Genomic DNA, 26,705 nt, shown 5'->3' on the forward strand with positions numbered 1-26,705 from the left:
TTCCCCCCTAACGCACCTTTAGTCTTTGATCTAGTTATACGCAAATATAATGACAATCAAGTCTATTCTATTCTATTTTAAATGAGTTTCCTCTGCCGTGTGGCTGGTCTCTCCCTTAGAGATAGGGTGAGAAGCTCTGTCATCCGGGAGGAACTCAAAGTAAAGCTGCTGCTCCTCCACATCGAGAACAGCCAGATAAGGTGGTCCAGGCATCTAGTCAGGATGCCACCCGAACGCCTCCCTAGGGAGGTGTTTAGGGCACATCCGACCGGTAGGAGGCCCCGGGGAAGACCCAGGAAACGTTGGGTAGACTATGTCTCCCAGCTCGCCTGGGAACGCCTTGGGATCCCCCGGGAAGAGCTGGACGAAGCGACTGGGGAGAGGAAAGTCTGGGCTTCCCTGCTTAGGCTGCTGCCCCCGCGACCCGACCTCAGATAAGCAGAAGAAGAGGGATGGAAGGCTGGATGTGTAACACAACTTGATGTTTCTTGAAAACAGCGTCCAGTAGTTGATGTTGTCGCTCCTTCTCCTCTTTTGTTGGACAAAGATCCTCCTTGTACTCTGCTATCGTTTTTTTTTTTTTTTCCAACATCACAAATATTTCTTCAACAGCAGCATTAGTCGCTGATTCAGCAACACTCACATCATTTGTAATGTAGACATGTCCACACAATAAAAACACTTTACACTTACATTGGATCTCTGCTTTGATGTGTCGATCACTTCCGCCTCTCTTTGTTAGCAGCTAACAAGCTAAGCTAACCAGCAGGCTAGGCTAGCACGTCAAAGTGCACTCAGACTAATGTATCCGCATACAAACAATTAATAACGACGTTTACTCTGTTAAACGACACAAATGTGCACATGTACGTTGTAATTAAGACCTAGAAACCATAATAACCAAAACAACGTATTCTCCGCCAGACGCCATCTTGTTCTGGTCTTCCTCCTGTGTGACGTCATCGAGGTGTTCTCAACCGCGGAACAAATGTTGGCCAAAACACGTGTTTCACCGGGACAATAGTGAGTGGTGCACACTTCCTTCAAACACGTGTTTCACTGGGACAATAGTGAGTGGTGCACACCTCCTTCAAACACGTGTTTCACTGGGACAATAGTGAGTGGTGCACACTTCCTTCAAACACGTGTTTCACTGGGACAATAGTGAGTGGTGCACACTTCCTTCGCCCGGCCACAGAAGACAAAAAAGAGTTGCTGGTGTAACAATAGGAAGAATATATTCCACTCCTCTCTTGTACACGCGGCTTATGAGGTAATATACATGATATATTTTCATATTATTTATCTTATTTACCTCATATGTTGTTCGAAGCTAACGTGCTAGCTTTAGCCCGCTAGCAGGCCTTTGTAGCAAATGCGAGCATTTTTTTGAGGAGTGTATTTTATATGTTCTATGTAAGAATTATATTGACTTATTTAATACTTTTAACAGTATTTTTGTTGTATATTACAGTCACGCTTAACATCATTGAATATTTGTTACTAGAAAGAAACGAACGTCTCGAAATTTAAGTCTGGAATAAGTCACATGGTATAATAATAATAATAATACATTTTATTTGGTATAGCGCTTTTCAGTGTACTCAAAGATGCTTTACAGGATGAACAAAAAATATTATTGTTATTGTAATGACAGTGTGATATAATGTATTATTGCAGTGGTCTGCTTTATGTTGGTGTCAACTTTATTAGCAATAAATACAAATGATGTTTGCACGCACTTCTATTACCTTGATAACATCCATCCATCCATTTTTCTACCGCTTGTCCCTATTTGGTGTTGCGGGGGGGTGTTGGAGCCTATCTCAGCTGCATTGGGTGGACATATCATGGAAATTAAATCAACTGATGTTTGTTATTACGAATACACTATTTGCACAATTGTAAGTGATTAATGCTTATTCAGTCAGACTAAAACAAATATTTATTATATAAATGTTAAATATTAAAAAATAGCTTTAATATACTGCACACAAAATGAATTTGCATCAATATTTTGTTTGTAATCGGAACATGAGGTACCCAAATATTCTAAATATTTGTTTATATTTATAAATGTATATATATATATATACTCGCTGGCACTTGTTCCACGTGCTTTGCTGCACTTCTGTTTGTTTTCTGTTGGGTTAAAAATGTTGCTTTCGCAGAAGAAAGTTAAAGTAGCAATGATTGTCACACACACACTAGGTGTGGTGAAATGTGTCCTCTGCATTTGACCCATCCCCTTGATCACCCCCCGGGAGGTGAGGGGAGCAGTGAGCAGCAGCAGTGCTGCGCCCGGGAATCATTTATGGTGATTTAACCCCCAATCACAACCCTTGATGCTGAGTGCCAAGCAGGAAGGTAATGGAAAACAAGGAGAGGATATTGCGTGTAAAAGTAAAGCCAACCGACCACAGCTCTGTAGTCCTGGTCACCGTTGACGTGAGGTGGGACTATTTTGGAGGTGCACGTCAAGGTTGGCTGGTAGGTTGGTAGTGGGAGGAGCCAGTTGGCGTCACTTGATGCTGCAGCACAATGACACTTTTGTACGTGCAGACTGACTTCATGCAGTCATGACGGTATTAAAATCCCAGCAGGAGGTTTTCTTTAAGTTGTTACTTTTTAATCAATAATTAATGTAAATGCAGAAAACAAGATCAATGACACAATTCATAATAATCAATCACTGATGATTATTCCATGTGTAGAAGAACATCACCACAGAGTGGTGTCAGTCCACTTGGAAAATATTATATTTGATAGACTAAAAAATATTTGACACATCTGAGCTGAAGTTTGTTTGTGTTGTCTTGCGGACGTCCAACAGATGAACGCTCGTCAAGAAGAACGTCCCCTTCAGCAGCAGGAGGATCCACAGCCCCCCCACATTAAAGAGGAAGAGGAGGAAGTGTGGATCAGTCAGGAGGGAGAGTGTCCTGTAGGGCAGGAGGAGGCTGATGTCAGCAAGTTTCCACTGACTGTTGTCTCTGTGAAGACTGAAGAGCATGAAGACAAACCACCTGAGTCCTCACAGCTTCATCACAGTCCAAGTAAGCACAACATCCACATATCATCTAATACAATGTTTGTGACACATGTTCATCCGGGGGACACATTTATCACTAAAGATGGAGATATACTGTATTTTCCGCACTATAAGGCGCACCGGATTATAAGGTGCACCTTCAATGATTGGCCTATTTTAAAACTTTGTTCATATATAAAGCACACCGCATTATAAGGTGCATAGAATAGATTCTACAGTAAAGTTAAAGTTAAAGTACCAATAATTGTCACACACACTCTTGGTGTGGTGAAATTATTCTCTGCATTTGACTCATCACCCTTGATCACACCCTGGGAGGTGAGGGGAGTAGTGGGCAGCAGTGGTGCCGCGCCCGGAAATAATTTTTGGTGATTTAACCCCCAATTCCAACCCTTGATGCTGAGTGCCAAGCAGGGAGGTAATGAGTCCCATTTTTATATTCTATAGTATGAGTCAGCCGGGGTTTGAACTCACAACCTATCGATCTCAGGGCGGACACTCTAACCACTAGGCCACTGAGTAGAAGCTGGGGTCACGTTATGCATCCTTTACATCAGGGGTGTCAAACGTAAAGCCCGCGGGCCGGATCAGGTCCTCAAACAGGTTTTATCCGGCCCGCGGGATGAGGTGGCTAAGTATGAAAATGAGCCAAAATGTTTGAATGAAAGAAACTGCTGTTCTAAATGTGTCCACTAGATGTCGCAATAACAATTTTGTGTATTTTTGTAGATGATGCTACATATGTAAAAACACAAAAAGCACACATGATTTTAGTGCACCGGTAGACAAAAATGATCAAAGTACATAAATAGCATCCTGTAATTTGATTTTAATATTTTTTTTTTTATCTTGATGGATGGAACATTAACACCAACGAGTTGATTGATGAACCTTATCACATAATTTAATCAGAAAGTATAGATAACAACAAATAAAGATAGAATACTATCAACAGCAACATATAAATGTAAAAAAAAAAAAATTCAGAATGTGCTTGTTCTATTTTCGAACAAAGAAAACCATCCGAAGTTGTCTTTATTTTTAAGTTATTGTGCCGTGATTTTACCAGTCCAGCCCACTTGGGAGTAGATTTCTCTCCATATGGCCCCCCACCTAAAATGTTTGACACCCCTGCTTTGGAGGGAGCTGAGCTAAAGGGAATGTCAACAAAACAGTCAGATAGGTCAGTCAAACTTTATTAATAGATTACAAACCAGCGTTCTGACAGCTCCGTTCACTCCCAAAATGAATAAACAGCTGTTTTATTATTTTCCCCGATTCAATAAACAGGTAAAAAACAGTCTGATACTGTTACGGTAAATCAAAGGTTAGTGCAATCACAATATAGTAACACTGGAAATAGTGCAAAGCAATAATATATCAATAACTCAACGTTGCTCAAACCCTAATGTCACAAAACACAAAATAAACATGTAAAGCTCACTTTATTAAGTTATTCCTCATCCACTAATCCCTCTAATTCTTCTTCCTCAGTGTTCCAATCAAACAGTTGGGCGTATACAACATCCAACATGTCTCGTCAAAGTCGTCATTAAATGAGTCATTGTCGTTGCAGTTAATGTTAAATTTTCTCGCTGCTGCTCTATTCCCGTCTTCTACTGTGTGACTGATCTCCTTGAGTTTAAACTCTGCGTGGTAGGAGCCATTTTGGAGTCACTACACACAGAAATGGCATGCCTCCCGCAGTCATGTATCCCAGCATGCACCGCGCACTTCTTCTTCTATGGGGGAAATTAAGGTTGGCGGCTGTAGAAGAAGAAGCGCACTTCTTCTTCTACGGGGCAAAATAAGGTCGGCGGCTCAAAAAGAAAAAGAAGCGCACTTCTTCTACGGGGTAAAATGAAGTTGGCAGCTGCTTACCGTAGTTGCGAGACCTCCATCTGTCAGGTTCAAACATTGATGACATCTATTAAACAGGACAAAAAGGCAAAGAATCAAACAGAGACAGAATTCAATTTATACTCGGATCCGAGGAGAGGCATGGCCATTGTACTGCCTGTACAAATCCTGCACCATGCTCTGCCCCAAGATCGTTCTCGTGGTTCTTTATTTGATTTTCACCCCCCTCCTTCCCACAGCTGCTTCCTCATGGAAGTGGGTCATGACCAGCATTGCCTTCGGTTCCCGAACAGATCAAAGAAAATCCCAAAAAATAGATCACAGAGAGTCCCATAAAATAGATCAAAGAGGGTTCGTAAAAATACTTAAAAGAGTTCCTCTGGAAGTTGGGCAGATTCTGCCATCTGTCCGCCTGGAAGTCCAGCATTCTTCTTGGAAAGCTCCAGCCTTTTTTCTTCTCGTCAGGAACACAATGATGTAATACAAGGTTTTATTTGATAATTTACACAGAATTTTTCTGACATTCCCCCCTGTTTATCAAATAAATTCCCCATAATCTTCGTATCCCTAATAACTTCTTCTTGCGATTTTCAGTTATTGTTTAACTTCCCTTGAACCAAGCTGTGTTTACACTCAGAATTGAGCATCAATTTTTCCCTCATAATTATCAATCAATCAATCAATGTTTACTTATATAGCCCTAAATCACTAGTGTCTCAAAGGGCTGCACAAACCACAACACAAACCACTACGACATTCTCGATCAAGGAAAACTCACACTCAGTGGGACGTCGGTGACAATGATGACTATGAGAACCTTGGAGAGGACGAAAGCAATGGATGTCGAGCGGGTCTAACATGATACTGTGAAAGTTCAATCCATAATGGATCCAACACGGCCGCGAGAGTCCAGTCCAAAGCGGATCCAACACAGCAGCGAGAGTCCCGTCCACAGCGGAGCCAGCAGGAAACTATCCCAAGCAGAGGCGGATAAGCAGCGCAGATATGTCCCAAGCCGATACATAGGCAAGCGGTCCATCCTGGGTCCCGACTCTGGACGAGCGGTCCATCCTGGGTCCCGACTCTGGACAGCCAGTACGTTCCATGGCCATCGGACCAGACCCCCTCTACAAGGGAAAGTGGGACATAGGAGAAAAAGAAAAGAAACGGCAGATCAACTGGTCTAAAAAGGGAGTCTATTTAAAGGCTAAAGTATACAAATGAGTTTTAAGGTGAGACTTAAATGCTTTTACTGAGGTGGCATCTCCAACTGTTACCGGGAGGGCATTCCAGAGTACTGGAGCCCGAATTGAAAACGCTCTATAGCCCGCAGACTTTTTTGGGGTTTTGGGAATCACTAATAAGCCGGAGTCCTTTGAACGCAGATTTCTTGCCGGGACATATGGTACAATACAATCGGCAAGATAGGCTGGAGCTAGACCGTGTAGTATTTTATACGTAAGTAGTAAAACCTTAAAGTCACATCTTAAGTGCACAGGAAGCCAGTGCAGGTGAGCCAGTATAGGTATATATGTATGTATATATGTTTATAAAGGTATATACATTGTAGTCGTAATATAATCAAACTTTCTTGTTCTTGTCAAAAGTCTAACAGCCACATTTTGTACCAACTGTAATCTTTTAATGCTAGACATGGGGAGACCCCAAAATAATACGTTACAGTAGTCGAGGCGAGACGTAACAAACGCATGGATAATGATCTCAGCGTCTTTAGTGGACAGAATGGAGCGAATTTTAGCGATATTATGGAGATGAAAGAAGACCGTTTTAGTAACGCTTTTAATGTGTGGCTCAAAGGAGAGAGTTGGGTCAAAGATAATACCCAGATTCTTTACCGAGTCGCCATGTTTAATTGTTTGGTTGTCAAATGTTAAAGTTGTATTATTAAATAAAGGTCAGTGTCTAGCAGGACCGATAATCAGCATTTCCGTTTTTTTTGGCGTTGAGTTGCAAAAAGTTAGCGGACATCCATTGTTTAATTTCATTAAGACACGCCTCCAGCTGACTACAATCCGGCATGTTGGTCAGCTTTAGGGGCATGTAGAGTTGGGTGTCATCAGCATAACAGTGAAAGCTAACACCGTATTTGTATATGATGTCACCTAGCAGCAGCATGTAGATGCTGAAGAGTGCAGGGCCAAGGACCGAACCCTGGGGAACTCCACACGTTACCTTAACGTAGTCCGAGGTCACATTGTTATGGGAGACACACTGCATCCTATCAGTAAGATAAGAGTTAAACCAAGACAGGGCTAAGTCTGACATACCAATTCGTGTTTTGATATGCTCTAATAAAATATTATGATCGACGGTATGGAAAGCAGCACTAAGATCGAGGAGCAGCAACATAGATGACGCATCAGAATCCATCTTTAGCAATAGATCATTAGTAATTTTTATGAGGGCTGTCTCAGTGGAGTGATTTGCCCTGAAACCGGATTGAAAGATTTCACACAGGTTGCTAGACGCTAAGTTTTCATTTAGCTGCTCTGCAACAATTTTTTCGAGGATTTTTGAAATAAAGGGAAGGTGAGACACCAGTCGGTCGTTTACCATGAGGTCAGTTTCGAGGTTAGGTCTTTTAAGGAGAGGATGAATAACCGCTTTTTTGAATGCTAGGGGAACAGTGCCCGAGGAAAGTGATAAGTTTATAATATTTAGCACTGATGGACCTAATAATACAAAGAGCTCCTTGATAAGTTTCCCAGGAAGTGGGTCAAGTAAACATGTTGTTTGTTTTATTCCATTTACACGTTGTAACAATTCCTCTAATGTTACTTCCTCAAAACGAGAGAAACTATTTTGGATATTTGCAGTATCCGCTGTATATACAGTCGTATCTGTGTTACTATAACCCAGTTGTAGCTGGGACACATTGTCTTTAATCTCATTTCTAATGACTTCAATTTTCTTATTAGAGAATAGCATAAAGTCATCTGCTGAGTGGGTGGAGCTACTGGAAGGGGTCCCTTGTTGGGTTAGCGATGCGGCATGGTGTAGTGGGTAGAGCGGCCGTGCCAGAAACCAGGGGGTTGCAGGTTCGCTTCCCACCTATTACCATCCAAATCGCTGCCGTTGTGTCCTTGGGCAGGACACTTCACCCTTGCCCCCGGTGCAGCTCACACTGGTGAATGAATGATTGGTGGTGGTCGGAGGGGCCGTGGGCGCAAACTGGCAGCCACGCTTCCGTCAGTCTACCCCAGGGCAGCTGTGGCTACTGATGTAGCTTACCACCACCAGGTGTGAATGAATGATGGGTTCCCACTTCTCTGTGAGCGCTTTGAGTATCTAACAATAGAAAAGTGCGATATAAATCTAATCCATTATTATTATTATTACCGTACTAAACAAAAATTTAGGATTGTTTTCATTAAGGTGGATGAGATTCAAGTAATATATAGTTTTAGCTAAGGTAAGCATGCTTTTATAAGTTATTAAACTATCACTCCATGCTTGATGGTGCACCTCAAGTTTAGTCGTGCGCCATTTGCGTTCCAGCTTTCTACATAATAATTTCTGAGCTCTAGTTTCTTCTGTAAACCACGGGGTAGGCTTTTTTGGAGCCTTTTTTAACTTTAGTGGTACTATGATATCAATGGTTTCACGCAGGGCGTCGTTAAAGTTGTTAGTGAGGTTATCAATAGAGCCCACATACTTTGGGAATGGTGCCATTACCGAGGGCAGTAGGTCAGCAAGAGTTGTCGTTGTGGCCGTATTAATGTTGCGGCTGCTATAGCAGTTATTATTATTATTAGTTTGCCGAACATGCGTCTGAATCTCGAACTTTATAAGGTAATGATCTGACAATAGTTTAGTATACGGGAGTATCGTAACTTTGGAAACGGTGATAACCCTGACAAGCACTAGGTCTATCGTATTACCGTTGCAATGCGTGGGTTTATTTTTTATTTGTGTAAGACCACAGCTATCAATTATAGTCTGGAGCGCTACGCACGGTGGGTCCGATGGGGTATTCATACAGATATTAAAGTCCCCCATTATGATTATATTATCGGCGTGTGTCACTAGATCAGCAACGAACTCTGAGAATTCATTGATAAAGTCCGAATAGGGCCCTGGGGGGCGGTAGATAACAGCCAGGTGTAGAGGCAGCGGTGTGACAGACCTCATAGTAAGCACCTCAAACGATTTATATTTATTATTTATATTAGGACTAAGGTTAAAGTTTTCGTTGTATATTAGTGCGACCCCCCCACCCCTTTTGAGCGGACGGGCAATATGCGCATGTGTAAAGTTAGGAGGACATGCCTCATTTAGCGCAAAAAAGTCGTTTGGTTTAAGCCAGGTTTCACTGAGACCGATGACGTTAAGGTTGTTGTCTCTGATAATATCATTAACTAACAACGTTTTGGGAGACAATGATCTTATGTTTAAAAAACCTATATTATAGGTAGTGGGCTGTTTTAGGGAATTTTTGATCAAATTATCTGTAGTAGTAATATTAATAATGTTGTGTTTATTATGCCCAGTGCATTTAGTATAATTACGACCATATCTAGGAATTGATACGACGGGAATTTTCCGATTGTTTGTTTGGTGCTTTGATAAACTGCACGCATCATAGTTTTCCACCTCAGTAGAACGCATGTCTAACTCTGAAACAATCAAAGCAGAAAAAACTTGTTCTAATTTAACTAACTCCTTACCTAGACCAGTCGTCTCGTATCTTCCATTTAAATCCTGCTTCAGGATGGAGGGAAGTGGTGTTCTGTGGGCATTAGCCTTTAGCTTTGTTTTTAGCCCCGCTCGGCATCCGCGTTTCCGATCACACCACTGGCGTCTGCTCCGTTGACGGCCTCCGCTGCTACTATACTCCGCTGCTTCACAGGCCGCTGGATGTAGCCGGTGAAGTATTCCCGTGCTAGCTAGCAGGTCTAGCAAGCACGCGTCTATCAGTCCAAAATGGCCCGATCTGTCCACATCCAGAAGTGTCTGGCGGTCGTAAGTGATCACGGAGTGACCACGATGTGAGCCAGCCATGAAGTTTGCGGAATTGTCCGGTATTTTTTTATTTATTATGACATTTCTGGAAATAAATCAGGAACACCATCCAGGTAGGTATTCTCGTCGTCAGATTCATCTTCTCTGTCGTCCGCCAGAAAGTGCGTCTGAACAGCTTTATTGTCTGCTGGGCTAATCACTGTGGTAATCAAGACGGTTAAGCAGAGAACACAAGACAGGAAATATAACAACATCCACACAACGTCAGTCTTGTTGAACACGGCCATAGATACTAAATATCAAAGACTTGTATTTGCCAAACACGTCCAACCACCCCTCCCACATAGATGTATCTATGCCAGAGTACTTTTTAATCTTACCGTTAAGGGTGTGCAGGCCTTCCAGTGCTTTGGTCAGGCTACTTTCTGCATCAGTGTAGTTTGGTATGAACGTGCAACACTGTTCACCAAATATTGTGCACACGCCCCCTTTTTCCACTAACAACATGTCTAGTGTCATACGGTTTTGAAAAGCCATAAGGAAGGTGGCGACGAGTTGATCAGCGACGGCTTCAAGTCGGCCTGTGTAATTTTCTAATCCCTCTACGTTCTAGTGGACATAGTTTATTCTATCAACATTCTTGTTAATCGTACACCACCAGTAGACGGAGGATTCAAATCCAGCTGCAACCTGATTTACCAATTTATAGTCGTCAGATACACTTTTTTGGACACCCATTGGATCGATCAAGTTAGATCTAAAACACTTTGCCAGTTTACATCATGTCTAGTTATTTTCCAATGTCCAGGTATCAAAACTGTTCAGATATGTTAACAATCCTTGTACAAATATTCATACATTTACTATGTGTAAGCAGTTATCTTATGATAAGTTTCCTAACTGTTGTACATGTCAATGCAGGTATAATTAGCTTTTTTTTTATTTAATTTTATTATTTTACATATTTATCAAATATTAGTTTCTGTTTTGTCTCTTTAGCTACAGGTACATTTTGTTTTGCTCATTACTTCAATCAAACCTTTTTGACTCATCTTGACTAATTGTCTGGGCTTTTACATACAACACAATCAATTTGTGTAGCCTTTCCTACTTGCTCTGCCATAAGGAACAAATTAATTGCCAAAACAGGAACCAATTATTATCAAACTTTGACACAACTGTGACAGTGGAATTTGTAGTGTGCTAGTTAACATGTCCCTTTAATAAGACAAATACAATCCCAAATACTTTTTTTTCCATTATATGACCTTTTTACAATGTGCTAAGTGTACTCAGCTTGGTCTTTCCACTATCTTTACTGCTGTCTTAGTTGTTTACAACCTCTCTCCCCCCTTGGAGAATGCCAATGTTTCCTTTTCATTGATTTTTCAAAATTTTGGGAGCTGACAAGGTCTTCCAAATATTATTTCAAAGGGTCTTAGTCCTGTTGTACTTGTAAGGTTCATATACTGTACATTTGTACTAACTCTTGCATAATGCTTTTGCTACTGTTAGCACATCTGCTTTTCCTTTAGGAAATATTTCTGCCCACTTTGAAAATGTATCTACTATGACCAGACAATAATGTTTTCCTTCACTCTCATTTAGTTCAATAAAATCCATGCATAGATGTTGAATACATTTTTTTTATTTTTTGTATGAATTAAACTATAGGAAGTATGGTACTTGTATATGAGGCTAGTCATGTCCCTCCTGTTGAGCCATAAGTTCACCTATGGCTCACAACTGCTACCCACTTCTACTGATTGTTTGGTACGATTAGTGTATTGTCTGGACATACATAGATGTATTCTTTGTACAACGTGACTCTGTTTTTTTTTATTCATTTATCTTTTTCTTTTGGAGTACTTTGTTGTTGCATATATTTTAGTATATCATTATTCATGTCACTAATTTGTCATTGTAAATGTGTATTTCTTTTTCCTGTTCCTTGTTTTGCTGCTCTGTCAGCAAACACACCTCCCAGTGACACTGCGTCTGCTCCTTTGGTGTGTGCTGCACATTTGCATATTGCTATTTTAGCTGGTAGCTGTACTGCTTTTACTCATTTTTTTCCAATAATTCTCCATGTTTTACAGGTTTTCCTGTTGACGTTCCTATATTCTTCCAGTGTTATGCAAATGTGTGCACTGTTGAAAATGTGTATTGGCTATCTGTGTATATTGTGACCTTTAGATCTTTCATTACTTTACATGCTTCTATTTGTGTTACTAATTCTGCATCTTGCCTTGAGTAATTTCAATCAATCAATCAATCAATGTTTACTTATATAGCCCTAAATCACTAGTGTCTCAAAGGGCTGCACAAACCACCACGACATCCTCGGTAGGCCCACATAAGGGCAAGGAAAACTCACACCCAGTGGGACATCGGTGACAATAATGACCCAGTGGGACGTCGGTGACAATGATGACTATGAGAACATGATACTGTGAATGATCAATCCATAATGGATCCAACACAGTCGCGAGAGTCCAGTCCAAAGCGGATCCAACACAGCAGCGAGAGTCCCGTTCACAGCGGAGCCAGCAGGAAACCATCCCAAGCGGAGGCTGATCAGCAGCGCAGAGATGTCCCCAGCCGATACACAGACGAGCAGTACATGGCCACCGGATCGGACCGGACTCCCTCCACAAAGGAGAGTGGGACATAGAAGAAAAAGAAAAGAAATGGCAGATCAACTGGTCTAAAAAGGGAGTCTATTTAAAGGCTAGAGTATACAAATGAGTTTTAAGGTGAGACTTAAATGCTTCTACTGAGGTGGCATCTCGAACTGTTACCGGGAGGGCATTCCAGAGTACTGGAGCCCGAAATGAAAAAGCTCTACAGCCCGCAGACTTTTTTTGGGCTTTGGGGATCACTAATAAGCCGGAGTCCTTTGAACGCAGATTTCTTGCCGGGACATATGGTACAATACAATCGGCAAGATAGGATGGAGCTAGACCGTGTAGTATTTTATACGTAAGTAGTAAAACCTTAAAGTCACATCTTAAGTGCACAGGAAGCCAGTGCAGGTGAGCCAGTACAGGTATATATGTATGTATATATGTATATAAAGGTATATACAGTATAGGTATATATGTATGTATATATGTATATAAAGGTATATACAGTACAGGCGTAATGTGATCAAACTTTCTTGTTCTTGTCAAAAGTCTAGCAGCCGCATTTTGTACCAACTGTAATCTTTTAATGCTAGACATGGGGAGACCCGAAAATAATACGTTACAGTAGTCGAGGCGAGACGTAACAAACGCATGGATAATGATCTCAGCGTCTTTAGTGGACAGAATGGAGCGAATTTTAGCGATATTGCGGAAATGAAAGAAGGCCGTTTTAGTAACGCTTTTAATGTGTGCCTCAAAGGAGAGAGTTGGGTCGAAGATAATACCCAGATTCTTTACCGTGTCGCCTTGTTTAATTGTTTGGTTGTCAAATGTTAGAGTTGTATTATTAAATAGAGGTCGGTGTCTAGCAGGACCGATAATCAGCATTTCCGTTTTTTTGGCGTTGAGTTGCAAAAAGTTAGCAGACATCCATTGTTTAATTTCATTAAGACACGCCTCCAGCTGACTACAATCCGGCGTGTTGGTCAGCTTTAGGGGCATGTAGAGTTGGGTGTCATCAGCATAACAGTGAAAGCTAACACCGTATTTGCGTATGATGTCACCTAGCGGCAGCATGTAGATGCTGAAGAGTGCAGGGCCAAGGACCGAACCCTGGGGAACTCCACACGTTACCTTAACGTAGTCCGAGGTCACATTGTTATGGGAGACACACTGCATCCTATCAGTAAGATAAGAGTTAAACCATGACAGGGCTGAGTCTGACATACCAATTCGTGTTTTGATACGCTCTAATAAAATATTATGATCGACAGTATCGAAAGCAGCGCTAAGATCGAGGAGCAGCAACATAGATGACGCATCAGAATCCATCGTTAGCAATAGATCATTAGTCATTTTTGCGAGGGCTGTCTCCGTGGAGTGATTTGCTCTGAAACCGGATTGAAAGGTTTCACATAGATTGTTAGACACTAAGTGTTCATTTAACTGCTCCGCAACAATTTTTTCGAGGATGTTTGAAATAAAGGGAAGGTGAGACATCGGTCGGTAGTTTACCATGAGGTCAGGATCGAGGTTAGGTCTTTTAAGAAGAGGATGAATAACCGCTTTTTTGAATGCTAGGGGAACAGTGCCCGAGGAAAGTGATAAGTTTATAATATTTAGCACTGATGAACCTAATAATACAAAGAGCTCCTTGATCAGTTTCCCAGGAAGTGGAAATGCACCCCCATACCATCACAGATGCTGGCTTTTGAACTTTGCGTCGATAACAGTCTGGATGGTTCACTTCCCCTTTGGTCCGGATGACACAGTGTCAAATATTTCGTAAAACAATTTGAAATGTGGAGTCGTCAGACCACAGGACACTTTTCCTATTTGCATCAGTCCATCTTAGATGATCTCGGGCCCAGAGAAGCCGGCGGCGTTTCTGGATGTTGTTGATAAATGGCTTCCGCTTTGCATAGTAGAGCTTTAAGTTGCACTTACAGATGTAGCGACCAACTGTATTTAGTGACAGTGGTTTTCTGAAGTGTTCCTGAGCCCATGTGGTGATTTCATTTAGAGATTCGTGATCGAAAGTCACGGTCATTCAATGTTGGTTTCCGGCCATGCCGCTTACGTGGAGTGATTTATTCAGATTCTCTGAACCTTTTGATGATATTATGGAGCATAGATGTTGAAATCCCTACATTTCTTGCAATTGCACTTTGAGAAATGTTGTTCTTAAACTGTTTGACTATTTGCTCACGCAGTTGTGGACAAAGGGGTGTACCTCGCCCCATCCTTTCTTGTGAAAGACTGAGCATTTTTGGGAAGCTGTTTTTATACCCAATCATGGCACCCACCTGTTCCCAATTAGCCTGCACACCTGTGGGATGTTCCAAATAAGTGTTTGATGAGCATTCCTCAACTTTATCAGTATTTATTGCCACCTTTCCCAACTTCTTGGTCACATGTTGCTGGCATCAAATTCTAAATTTAATAATTTGCAAAAAAAAATGTTTATGAGTTTGAACATCAACTATGTTGTCTTTGTAGCATATTCAACTGAATATGGGTTGAAAAGGATTTGCAAATCATTGTATTCCGTTTATATTTACATCTAACACAATTTCCAATCTCATATGGAAACAGGGTTTGTACAAAACACACAGACACACACACACACACACACACACACACACACACACACATACACACATACTGTACATTCTTGTATGTGTGACCTTCTTGAGACCTCTGAAAAATGCCTACCTCTTTAGGTTCACCCTTTTTAGATATATCAAGATTTATATTTACAACATTAATAAAATATACATACTATTCCAATATAAAAAAATAAGCTTTTTGTAAATTTCTTTTGGATTCTGTTTTTTAACTGGTTTTTATTCTACATTATGTGGGCTCTACCGAGGATGTCGTTGTGGTTTGTGTTGTGGTTTGTGCAGCCCTTTGAGACACTAGTGTTTTAGGGCTATATAAATAATCATTGATTGATACATTATTTATTTGATGTTATTACGATCTCTCTCTCTCTTTCTCTCTGTGTGTGTAAACATATTTTTTTAAATAATTTTGGCCAAAAGGGTCACATTTCAATGTCTTACATACACTTGTTATTTCATACGTTGCTCAGAAGGGGAACACATTCAAAACTGACACACAGTCAATTTGAAAAATTCCTCCTTTTTGGGACCACTCTCATTTTGATAGATTTCACCACCAGGGGTGCAAATGAGACATTCTCTATTAGATGCAATGGTTTTCCGTATAGGGACCATGATGTATGTCCTAACTTGTTCACACCTGCTCATACGGAAGCTACTTTTCCTTGATGGTGTCTCAAGAAGGGTAGAAATAAAATAAATGAATAAATACATACAGTGGATTGCGGGGACCCCTTGAGGTAGTTGTAAGGTATCCCCAGCTGAACGACAGATAGTTAACAGCAATGGAACCTCACTGGGTCCATTTGTACACTCTCAGTTACATTAACTTTGATATTATACATGTGGGCCAATAGATAGAAATGCTGTTAAATGTAGCTTTGATGTGGCAAGCTACTATTGCAGTGTAGCGTGTAGTGTAGCTTGCTACAATTCTCTGAGGATAGTTTAGCTACATTTAATGGAGAGTAACTTGTAGCTTAGCTTACTACATTTTCCAGGTCGCTTGCCCATCACTGTCTGTTTGGCCTAGCTCACATGTGAATAGTTTGAATACTGCAAACTTCAATACAGTAACACCTCATTTGTGTTTTATGTTCTGCAGACGTCCAGCAGGTGTCAGCAGAGAGTCATGAAGAGATTCCCTCCAAGCAGCAGGAGTGGAGCTCCAGTGTGGGACAGAAGGAGCTACAGGCCCCCTCCCACATTAAAGAGGAAGAGGAGGAACTGTGGAAGCAGCTTCAAATGTTGGTGGAGGATAATGATGAAGCTGAAGCTCAGTCCTCACAGCTTCATCACAGTCAAAGTGAGGAGAACAGAGGGGCGGAGCTTGTAAGTCAACACATCACAGAAGCTGATGGAGAGCATTGTGAAGATATAAAGTCGGAACCAGACAGCATCTTTGCTCCACTGTCAGACATGGACCACATGATGTCAGACTCTTCTGATCACAGTGACCACATCCAAGAACCTTTGGAGAGTAAAAATGACTCTAAAGGTGATACGAGACATCACACTAACAACAAAGACTCTGACTGCTCTGAATGTGGGAAATCATTTAGACTGAAGAGTGATTTTACAAGACACATGAGAATACATACTGGAGAGAAACCTTTTACTTGCTCTGTTTGTAAGAAAAGTTTCTCCACAAAGCAACACATGACCACACACATGAGAACACACACTGGAGAGAAACTTTTTACTTGCTCTGTTTGTAAGAAGAGTTTCTCCGTTAAGCCTGCCATGACCAGACACATGAGAACACACACTGGAGAGAAACTTTTTACTTGCTCTCTTTGTAAGAAGAATTTCTCCAGAAAGTCTAACATGACCGAACACATGAGAACACATACTGGAGAGAAACCTTTTACTTGCTCTGTTTGTAAGAAGCGTTTCTCCACAAAGCAGCATATGATCACACACATGCAAACACATACTGGAGAGAAACCTTTTACTTGCTCTGTTTGTAATAAGTGTTTTTCCAGAAACCCTGACATCTCCATACACATGAGAACACACACTGGAGAGAAACCTTTTACTTGCTCTGTTTGTCAGAAGAGTTTCTCTACAAAGTCTAACATGACCTCACACATGAGAACACATACTGGAGAGAAACCTTTTACTTGCTCTGTTTGTAAGAAGACTTTCTCCACAAAGCCTAAGATGTCCGCACACATGAGAACACATACTGGCGAGAAACCTTTTACTTGCTCTGTTTGTAAGAAGACTTTCTCCACAAAGCCTAAGATGTCCGCACACATGAGAACACATACTGGCGAGAAACCTTTTACTTGCTCTGTTTGTAAGAAGCATTTCTCCACAAAGCTTGTCATGACCAGACACATGAGAACACACACTGGAGAGAAACCTTTTACTTGCTCTGTTTGTAAGAAGTGTTTCTCCAAAAAGCCTGACATCTCCATACACATGAGAACACACACTGGAGAGAAACCTTTTACTTGTTCTGTTTGTAAGAAGAGTTTCTCCACAAAGCCTAAGATGCCCGCACACATGAGAACACATACTGGCGAGAAACCTTTTACTTGCCCTGTTTGTAAGAAGCATTTCTCCACAAAGCTTGTCATGACCAGACACATGAGAACACACACTGGAGAGAAACCATTTAGTTGCACTGTGTGTGATAAGATGTTCCGGCATAAGTGTCAGGTCAGTAAACACAAGTGTGTAACAGTCATGGAAGCTGCAGGGATTTAAAAACACTTAGTGATTGTGCTAAATGTACTTTAAAAACACAGCATGTTTAATATGAATGTATATTTGATGTTGTATGTAGTGCCTCTCATCTTCTACTGTTAAATTTAAAGGCCTACTGAAAGCCACTACTACCGACCACGCAGTCTGATAGTTTATATATCAATGATGAAATATTAACATTGCAACACATGCCAATACGGCCGCTTTAGTTTACTAAATTGCAATTTTAAAGGAGAACATTATCACCAGACATATGTAAGAGTCAATATATACCTTGATGTTGCAGAAAAAAGCCCATATGTTTTTTTAACGGATTTCCGAACTCTAAAAGGGTGAATTTGGCGATTTAAACGCCTTTCAATTGTTCGCTGTCGGAGCGATGACCTTTCACCTGTGACGTTACAACGGGAAGCAATACACTATTTTCTCAAACACATTACACACACAAGTCAAATCAGCTCTGTTATTTATTATTTTTTTACCACTGTTTTCCGTCCCTTGGAGACATCATGCCTCGTCGGTGTGTTGTCGGAGGGTGTAACAACACGATCAGGGACGGATTCAAGTTGACTTATGTGGCGTGTGCATCGATTAGCATGGCATGCTAATCGATGCTACCATGCTATTTAGGCTAGCTGTATGTACATATTGCATCGTTATGCCTCATTTGTAGCTATATTTGCATCCAGCCTTTCCCTCCACCCACATTTAATGCCAAACAAACACATACCAATTGACGGATTCAAGTACACCAGTGGTCAAAAGATGCGAAAGTCCCTTGTTTGTTCTGCACATTTTACCGACGACAGCTATGCTACGACAGATGGCACAGAGATGTGTGGATATCCTGCGACACTCAAAGTAGATGCATTTCCAACGATAAAGACAACGAAATCACAAAGGTGAGTTTTGTTGATGTTATTGACTTATGTGTTAATCAGACATATTTGGTCACGGCATGACTGCCAGCTAATCCATGTTAACATGCTATTTAGGCTAGCTGTATGTACATTTGTAGCTATATTTGCCTCCAGACTTTCCCTCCACCCACATGTTATGCCAAACAAACTTTTACCAATCGATGGATTTAAGTTGCTCCAGTGGTCAAAAGATGCAATCGTTGGTTAGAAGGCGATCGCCGAATAGCTTCAAAAGCTATTCGCTCAATAGCTTCAGTTTCTTCTTCAATTTCGCTTCCGCTATCTGCCTCCACACTCCAACCATCCGTTTCAATACATGCGTAATCTGTTAAATCACCTAAATCGCTGAAATCCACGTCTGAATCCGAGCTAATGTTGCTATATCTTGCTGTTCTATCCACCATGTTTGGTTGTATTGGCATCACTATGTGACGTCACAGGAAAATGGACGGTGGATTTACAGATAGCGAAAATCAGGCTTTTTAAACCCTTTTTTGGGATATTCCATGATTGGTAAAATTTTGAAAAAAACTTCGAAAAGTAAAATAAGCCACTGTGAACTGATTTTTATTGGTTTCAACCCTTCTGAAATTGTGATAATGTTACCCTTTAAATTTCCCTTGAGTTTCTTGTTAAAGGGGAACATTATCACTATTTCAAAAGGGTTAAAAACAATAAAAATTAGTTCCCAGTGGCATGTTGTATTTTTTGAAGTTTTTTTCAAAATTTTGCCGGTCTCCGAATATCCCTAAAAAAAGCTTCAAAGTGCTTGATTTTTGCTATTTGCGATGCCACTATCCATTTCCCTGTGACGTCATACAGTGCTGCCAATGTAAACAAACAATGGCGAATAGCACAGCAAGATATAGCGACATTAGCTCTGATTTTGACTCGGATTTCAGCGGCTCAAGCGATTCAACAGATTACGCATGTATTGAAACGGATGGTTGGAGTATGAAAGTATTGAAGAAGAAACTGAAGCTATTGAGCGAATAGCTATTGACGCTATTCATAGCCATAGCATGGCCGAATAGCTGTGTTAGCATCGCCGGTAAAATGTGCGGACCAAACGATCAGGACTTTCGCATCTCGTGACACTGGAGCAACTTAAATCCGTCGATTGGTAAGTGTTTTTTTCGCATTAAATGTGGGTGGAAAGAAACGTAATATAGTTGCAAATGCATCTGCAGGTTATCCATACATCTCTGTGCCATGTCTGCTTTAGCACCCCTGGTAAATAGCATGTTAGCATTGATTAGCTAAGCAAGTTAGCATCGATCAGCTGGCAGTCAACATCAACAAAACTCACCTTTGTGATTTCTGTGACTTTATCGTTACAAATGCATCTGCAGGTTATCCATACATCTCTGTGCCATGTCTGCTTTAGCACCCTCGGTAAATAGCATGTTGGCGTCGATTAGCATAGCATGTTAGCATCGATTAGCTCGCAGTCACGCCGCAACCAAATATGTCTGATTAGCACATAAGTCAACAACATCAACAAAACTCACCTTTGTGATTTCGTTGACTATCGTTGCAAATGCATCTGCAGGTTATCCATACAACTCTGTGCCATGTCTGTCATCGCCGGTAAAATGTGGAGACACTTTGGTACATTCAATGGGGGTCTGGCGGCAGACACTTTCGCATCTTCGGTGCAACTTGAATCCCTCCCTGTTAGTGTTGTTACACCCTCCGACAACACACCGACGAGGCATGATGTCACCAAGGTTCCAAAAAATTGTCGAAAAAACGGAAAATAACAGAGCTGAGACCCAATGTTTACAATGGGTTCAAAATGAAAAAGACGGCTGTATTACCTCGGTGACGTCACATTCTGACGTCATCCCCTCCAGAGCGATAAACAGAAAGGCGTTTAATTCGCCAAAATTCACCCATTTAGAGTTCGGAAATCGGTTAAAAATATATATGGTATTTTTTCTGCACCATCAAGGTATATATTGACGCTTACATAGGTCTGCTGATAATGTTCCGCTTTAAAAACGTTGCGGAATGATGACTCATACGCGTGACATCACCTGTTGGAGGGGACATGTTAGCGTAGCACCAAACACGGCTAAAAGTCGTCTCTTTTCATCGTGCAATTACAAAGTATTTTGGACACCTGTGTTGCTGAATCTTTTGCAATTTGTTCATTTAATAATGGAGATTATAAAGAAGAATGCTGTTGGTGGAAAGCGGTGGATTGCAGCTGTCTTTAGCACCGAGACACAGCCGGTGTTTCTTTGTTTGTTTTTAACACAGAGCGGTCAAGCGAACATGTTTTCTCTACGTCAACCAGCATGTTTTTGGATGGGAAAATTGTGATATATATCTTACCGGAGAAATCATTGGATTATTCGTCGTTCTGCAGCAGCTGTGAGCTTGGCTCCTCGGCTTCTCTCTGAGACACAGTGTGTTCACCACAGCCATCCGACCTCGAGGTATGCCTTTACAATCTTTAAAACCTCACTAAAACACTATTAAAACAATAAGCAGATAAGGGATTTTCCAGAATTATCCTACTAAATGTGTCTAATTACATCTGAAACGCTCACACTGCCGTCGCCCGGAGCCGTCACATTTTTTTTTTTTTTTTGCCATTTTTTCTTCTAGTCCTTTACTTTCAATATCCTAATTCACACATCTTTCATCCTCGCTCAAATTAATGGGGAAATTGTCGCTTTCTCGGTCCAAATTGCTCTTACTGCTGGTGGCTCCCATTAAAAACAATGTGAATATGTGTGGAGTCCTACAACTCGTGACGTCACGCGCACATATTTCCGGTACAGGCAAGGCTTTTTTATTAGCGACCAAAAGTTGTGAACTTTATGGTGGATGTTCTCTACTAAATATGGCAAGATCGCGAAATGATGAAGTATGACACATAGAATGGACCTGCTATCCCCGTTTAAATAAGAAAATCTCATTGAAAATCTCTACTGAAATGAGATGTTCTTATTTAAACGGGGATAGCAGGTCCATTCTATGTGTCATACTTCATCATTTAATTTTGCGATATTGCCATATTTTTGCTGAAAGGATTTAGTAGAGAACATCGACGATAAAGTTCGCAACTTTTGGTCGCTAATAGAAAAGCCTTGCCTTTACCGGAAGTATGTGCGCGTGATGTCACGAGTTGCAGGGTTCCACACATATTCACATTGTTTTTAATGGGAGCCACCAGCAGTAAGAGCAATTCGGACCGAGAAAGCAACAATTTCCCCATTAATTTGAGTGAGGATGAAAGATTCTTGAATTAGGATATTGAAAGTGAAGGAATAGAAAGGAAAAAAAATAAAGCGACAGCTCCAGGCGACGGCAGTGTGAGCGTTTCAGATGCAATTAGACACATTTACTAGGATAATTCTGAAAGATCCCTTATCTGCTTATTGTTTTAATAGTGTTTTAGGTTTTAAAGATTGTAAAGGCATACCTCGAGTCTAAGAGAGAAGCCGAGGAGCCAAGCTCACAGCTGCTGCAGAACGACAAATAATCCACTGATGTCTTCGGTAAGATATATATCACCATTTTCCCATCCAAAAACATGCTGGTTGACGTAGAGAAAACATGTTCGCTTGACCGCTCTGCTTTCACAACAAACAAAGAAACACCGGCTGTGTCTCGGTGCTAAAGACAGCTGCAATCCACCGCTTTCCACCAACAGCATTCTTCTTTATAGTCTCCATTATTAATTGAACAAATTGCAAAAGATTCAGCAACACAGATGTCCAAAATTCTCAGTAATTATGCGATTAAAGCAGACAACTTTTAGCTGTGTGTGTGCGCAGCGCTAATATTTCCTGACAGTCCTTAACGTAACGCGTATACGTCATCATTCCGCAACATTTTCAACAAGAAACTCCCGGGAAATGTAAAATTGCAATTTAGTAAACTAAAGTGGCCGTATTGGCATGTGTTGCAATGTTAATATTTCATCATTGATATATAAACTATCAGACAACGTGGTGGCTAGTAGTGGCTTTCAGTAGGTCTTTAGGTCGGGGTCTGATCATGACTAGTCATAAATATCGACACCAACATCGCCCCCTTGTGGTGGAAAATTATAACAGTCATAACTTCCTTCCACATGCTCCAATCTTCCTGATTTGTTTTATGGTGGGTGAAGATCATTGTCATTCTACATCCTGTGCGCAAATTCAAAATGACATTTTTCATACTCAGCACATTTTCTAACAGAATCTTGTTAATATGCTCAATAAGGTTCTATTCAAATGTAATACAAGTAATACGTAAGACTTTATTTGCACACTTAAGGAGATAAGTTTCCAGGTGAAAAAGATGCCACCTCACTAAAAAGATTAATTGTTTATCAATTTATTTTCCATGAATTAATTTAGATCCAGAACACACATTGTTATATATCTTAATATATTATAATCATGACTATAATTGAATGTAAGTTTGTGTAAAATATTTTCACACAACAAAGTGTGAATACATGTTGTAAAGTGTGGGGTTGAGTTATAATTGATATAATACAATTAGGTATGGCAAATGCATTTTGTTTACTTGCCAACTATTCAAATTATATTTAATATACATATTTATATAATGTCATGTAATATGAATTCAACATGTCTTATGTTAACATAAGACTTTATTTGCTAACCAGTTCTACTTCTGAGTATTTATTTTCTTTTCTTATTGAACAATTAAACACACATAAACAATGTTTAGACACATTAAGGTACTTTCAATACAATATGAGTCAATGATTTTTCAATATTTTACTCAGCAATATAAAAAACATCACATTGAATCCAATCCTCTTACAAACAAAACCCGTTAAAGAAAGTAAAAGTAAAAATGAGAGACCATTCCAATAAGATTAAAATAAAATATATATAAATAAATGATACACTTAAATTATTTCAGTAAATATAATAAAGGCTTTTTCTATTTTGTACAATCTTCCAAGATTGAATTAATAAATTCAAATCATTAACACAATGTTAGAATTTGGATTTCACTTTAAGAAAGACACTTTTGTGTATGAGAGCAAATGTTTCACACTTTTTAAAAATTGATATAAATTCACGACACGATCGATCCACGCATGCGCGAAGAGTACGTCACTTCCTGGACTTACAATTTGTTTTATGTCAGAGTTCATGCCAGAGGTGGGACCAAGTCATTGTTTTGCAAGTCACAAGTAAGTCTCAAGTCTTTGCCCTCAACTCTCGAGTCAAGACAGGCAAGTCCCGAGTCAAGTCCAAAGTCAAGACTGGAAAGTCTCAAGTCAAGTCCCAAGTCCTGCATTTTGAGTTTCGAGTCCTTTCAAGTCATTTTAATCACAGACTAATACATTTACACAGATTATGTATGTTTTTAAAATGCTGTATTTATTTATTAAAACCAGGTGCATTTGAAATTGCAGGAAAAAAAATAGTGCTGACCTTGCAATTCATAATAACACTATTAACCAGTCATTTTAAACATTTAACTCATTGCTTTACAGAATAAACACATTTGGAAAAACAAGTTGAACTGTACTTATTTGTAAACAAAGTGTTAACATTGTATTTCCATGTCATATTGCATTGTAGCTAGTTAGTTCCACAGCAGTTTCTATCCTGTTCTTACCTTATGTCATTGATCTCATCTCATACTGTTTGTGTGTTGATGTGTGCGTACACATGAAAAACATAACAAATACATGAAAATAACAATGAACAATGTACTGTTTAGATTTCAGGGCCCTATGCAAAAGCAATCTGTACACATATTCTTAATATAGTGTACATTTTAACTGACCTTTATTTGACTATGTTTGTCTTTTTGTAGGTGGCTAAAATATGCGGGGCTGCTGACCACCGTATAACCTTACGTTACCGTTTGTGATACACTGACTAACGTGACGCTATGTGTAGGTACCTCATGCAACCCTGCTTGAAAAAAATCACTTTACAAAAAGTATGAATATGGTAGCAAACTGCAGTGGATGCAACAGATTGTCGTGTTTGCAATGACGTTATAACCAGAGACATCTTATAAGTAGACGCCGCATTGGCTGCTGTGACGCGAGCAATTTGGCCGCCATCTTGAAGTGGTGATGAGGAGCTGGCGAGCAGCTTAAACTGACAGTTGACAGGTAGAAAACAAAGATGCCGGGCGGTGTTCAGCGTTTTCCTGTTAATATTAGCGGACTGTTGAAAATAGGAATTGGGGGATTACTTTTCACAAGTAAGATTTAACATTAACGTACTATTGCCTTCCGCCTGATTGTAGCTGAGATAGGCACCAGTGCCCCCCGCTACCCAAAGGGAATAAGCAGTAGAAAATGGATGGATGGATGGTTGTATTTTGTGAAAAGAATATTACAACAGAGTTGTGAAGGAGCAAAGATCTTCAATATTTGTATGTGAAAATCACAAAGAAATCTTCTGGGGGAGGATGACGCCCCTACAGGTATTTGCTTTACAAACTTTCAGCCCCACCTAAAACAAAATTCACCAGTTGCCAATGATTATGATGCATTCTCATTTTAGGCAAAATATAAGACAATACTTTCTTAACAGTATGTAGGTAACCAGGAATAAGTTTTCAAGTAACAATATTCAAATACTAACACTGTTGGGTACAACAGAATTTAGTTTTATTCTGAATCCAGTCAAACAGATTGGTGGTTTTAGCTGATATAAAAACTTACAGGTTAAAGTTAAAGTAGCAATGATTGTCACACACACACTAGGTATGGTGAAATCTGTCTTCCGCATTTGACCCATCCCCTTGTTCACCCCCTGGGAGGTTAGGGGTGCAGTGGGCGCCCGGGAAACATTTTGGGCGATTTAACCCCCAATTCCAACCCTTGATGCTGAGTGCCAAGCAGGGAGGTAATGAGTCCCATTTTTATAGTCTTTGGTATGACTCGGCGTGTTAATATATGTTTATGTTGAAGTATTTGGCAGACGCATTTATCCAAAGTGACATACATAAAAAATACATACAAAACAATCACTGAAAACATGATCATTTAAGGGAAGAATATAATAGAATATCAATACAAAATGCCAAGGCAGAATGAACTCCCTGCTGCTGCAGCAACAGAGATAGTCTATAGGTCCGTAAGATACATAGATATCTAATGTATTCATACATTTTTTATGTATAATATATGCATGTATATACATATATACATGCATATGTTTTTTCCCCCTTCTCTGGGATTATTTTCCCAGTATTGATCTGGGACGTCTGGTCACTTATAGCATATACAAATATTCTGTTACTGTTAAGCAAACAATGAATAATAAAACACACCAAAACATGTGTCCTTTTATCATAGTTACACGTATGACGAAAATCAGTGGTTTTTAGTGAGGTAAGATTAATTAAATGCGCCGACTGTTCATTGCTCCTGACAAATTAATTGCACTGAGTGGAGCGGATCACCACTCCAAGATGGCGGCCGACTGTTCATTGCTCCTGCCAAATTAATTGCACTGAGTGAAGCGGATCACCACTCCAAGATGGCGGCCGCGCGTCTCGTCTCCTCAGCGCCAGTAGCAGAAGTGCTCTATACCGCGTCTACTTATAAGATGACTATGGTTATAACGTTAGCAGTGAGTTTACAGCCTCACTCATTTAACTACACAGCAAATAAAAGTCACATTACTCAGCCAATAAACTTTAGCTTACAATCAAAACTTACCCTTCTTTGTGCATCTTCAAATGTCGAACGAAATTGGAAGTTGTTGCGTCTACATATTCGAACTGCATGTTTTGCATACGGCAATTCGTTTTTTGTTGACCAAGTCGTAGTTTTTTATACCCGGACGAAACCAACGTTGGCATATTTTTTTTCTCAATGGCGCGTTGTTTAAGAATTATTCTTCCTTGGTTTTCCTGCAATTTGATTGGATGAGTGCTGTGGGAGCAAAACAACAGTACTAATGTG

General features: G+C 40.2%; 1 protein-coding gene across 1 annotated transcript; it reads left to right on the plus strand.

Moving 5' to 3' along the window:
* The first annotated feature begins 1,152 nt into the window (after nucleotides 1-1,152).
* LOC133546575 (gastrula zinc finger protein XlCGF57.1-like) lies at nucleotides 1,153-18,317 on the plus strand. The gene is made up of 3 exons (XM_061892351.1): nucleotides 1,153-1,273; nucleotides 2,834-3,056; nucleotides 16,255-18,317. Exons 2-3 carry the CDS (start codon nucleotides 2,834-2,836, stop codon nucleotides 17,862-17,864), a joined length of 1,833 nt encoding a protein of 610 aa, XP_061748335.1. The 5' UTR covers nucleotides 1,153-1,273; the 3' UTR covers nucleotides 17,865-18,317.
* The last annotated feature ends 8,388 nt before the right edge of the window (nucleotides 18,318-26,705 follow it).

The sequence above is a fragment of the Nerophis ophidion genome, unplaced genomic scaffold (assembly GCF_033978795.1).
Source record: "Nerophis ophidion isolate RoL-2023_Sa unplaced genomic scaffold, RoL_Noph_v1.0 HiC_scaffold_33, whole genome shotgun sequence".
NCBI classification, from domain to species: Eukaryota; Metazoa; Chordata; class Actinopteri; order Syngnathiformes; family Syngnathidae; genus Nerophis; species Nerophis ophidion.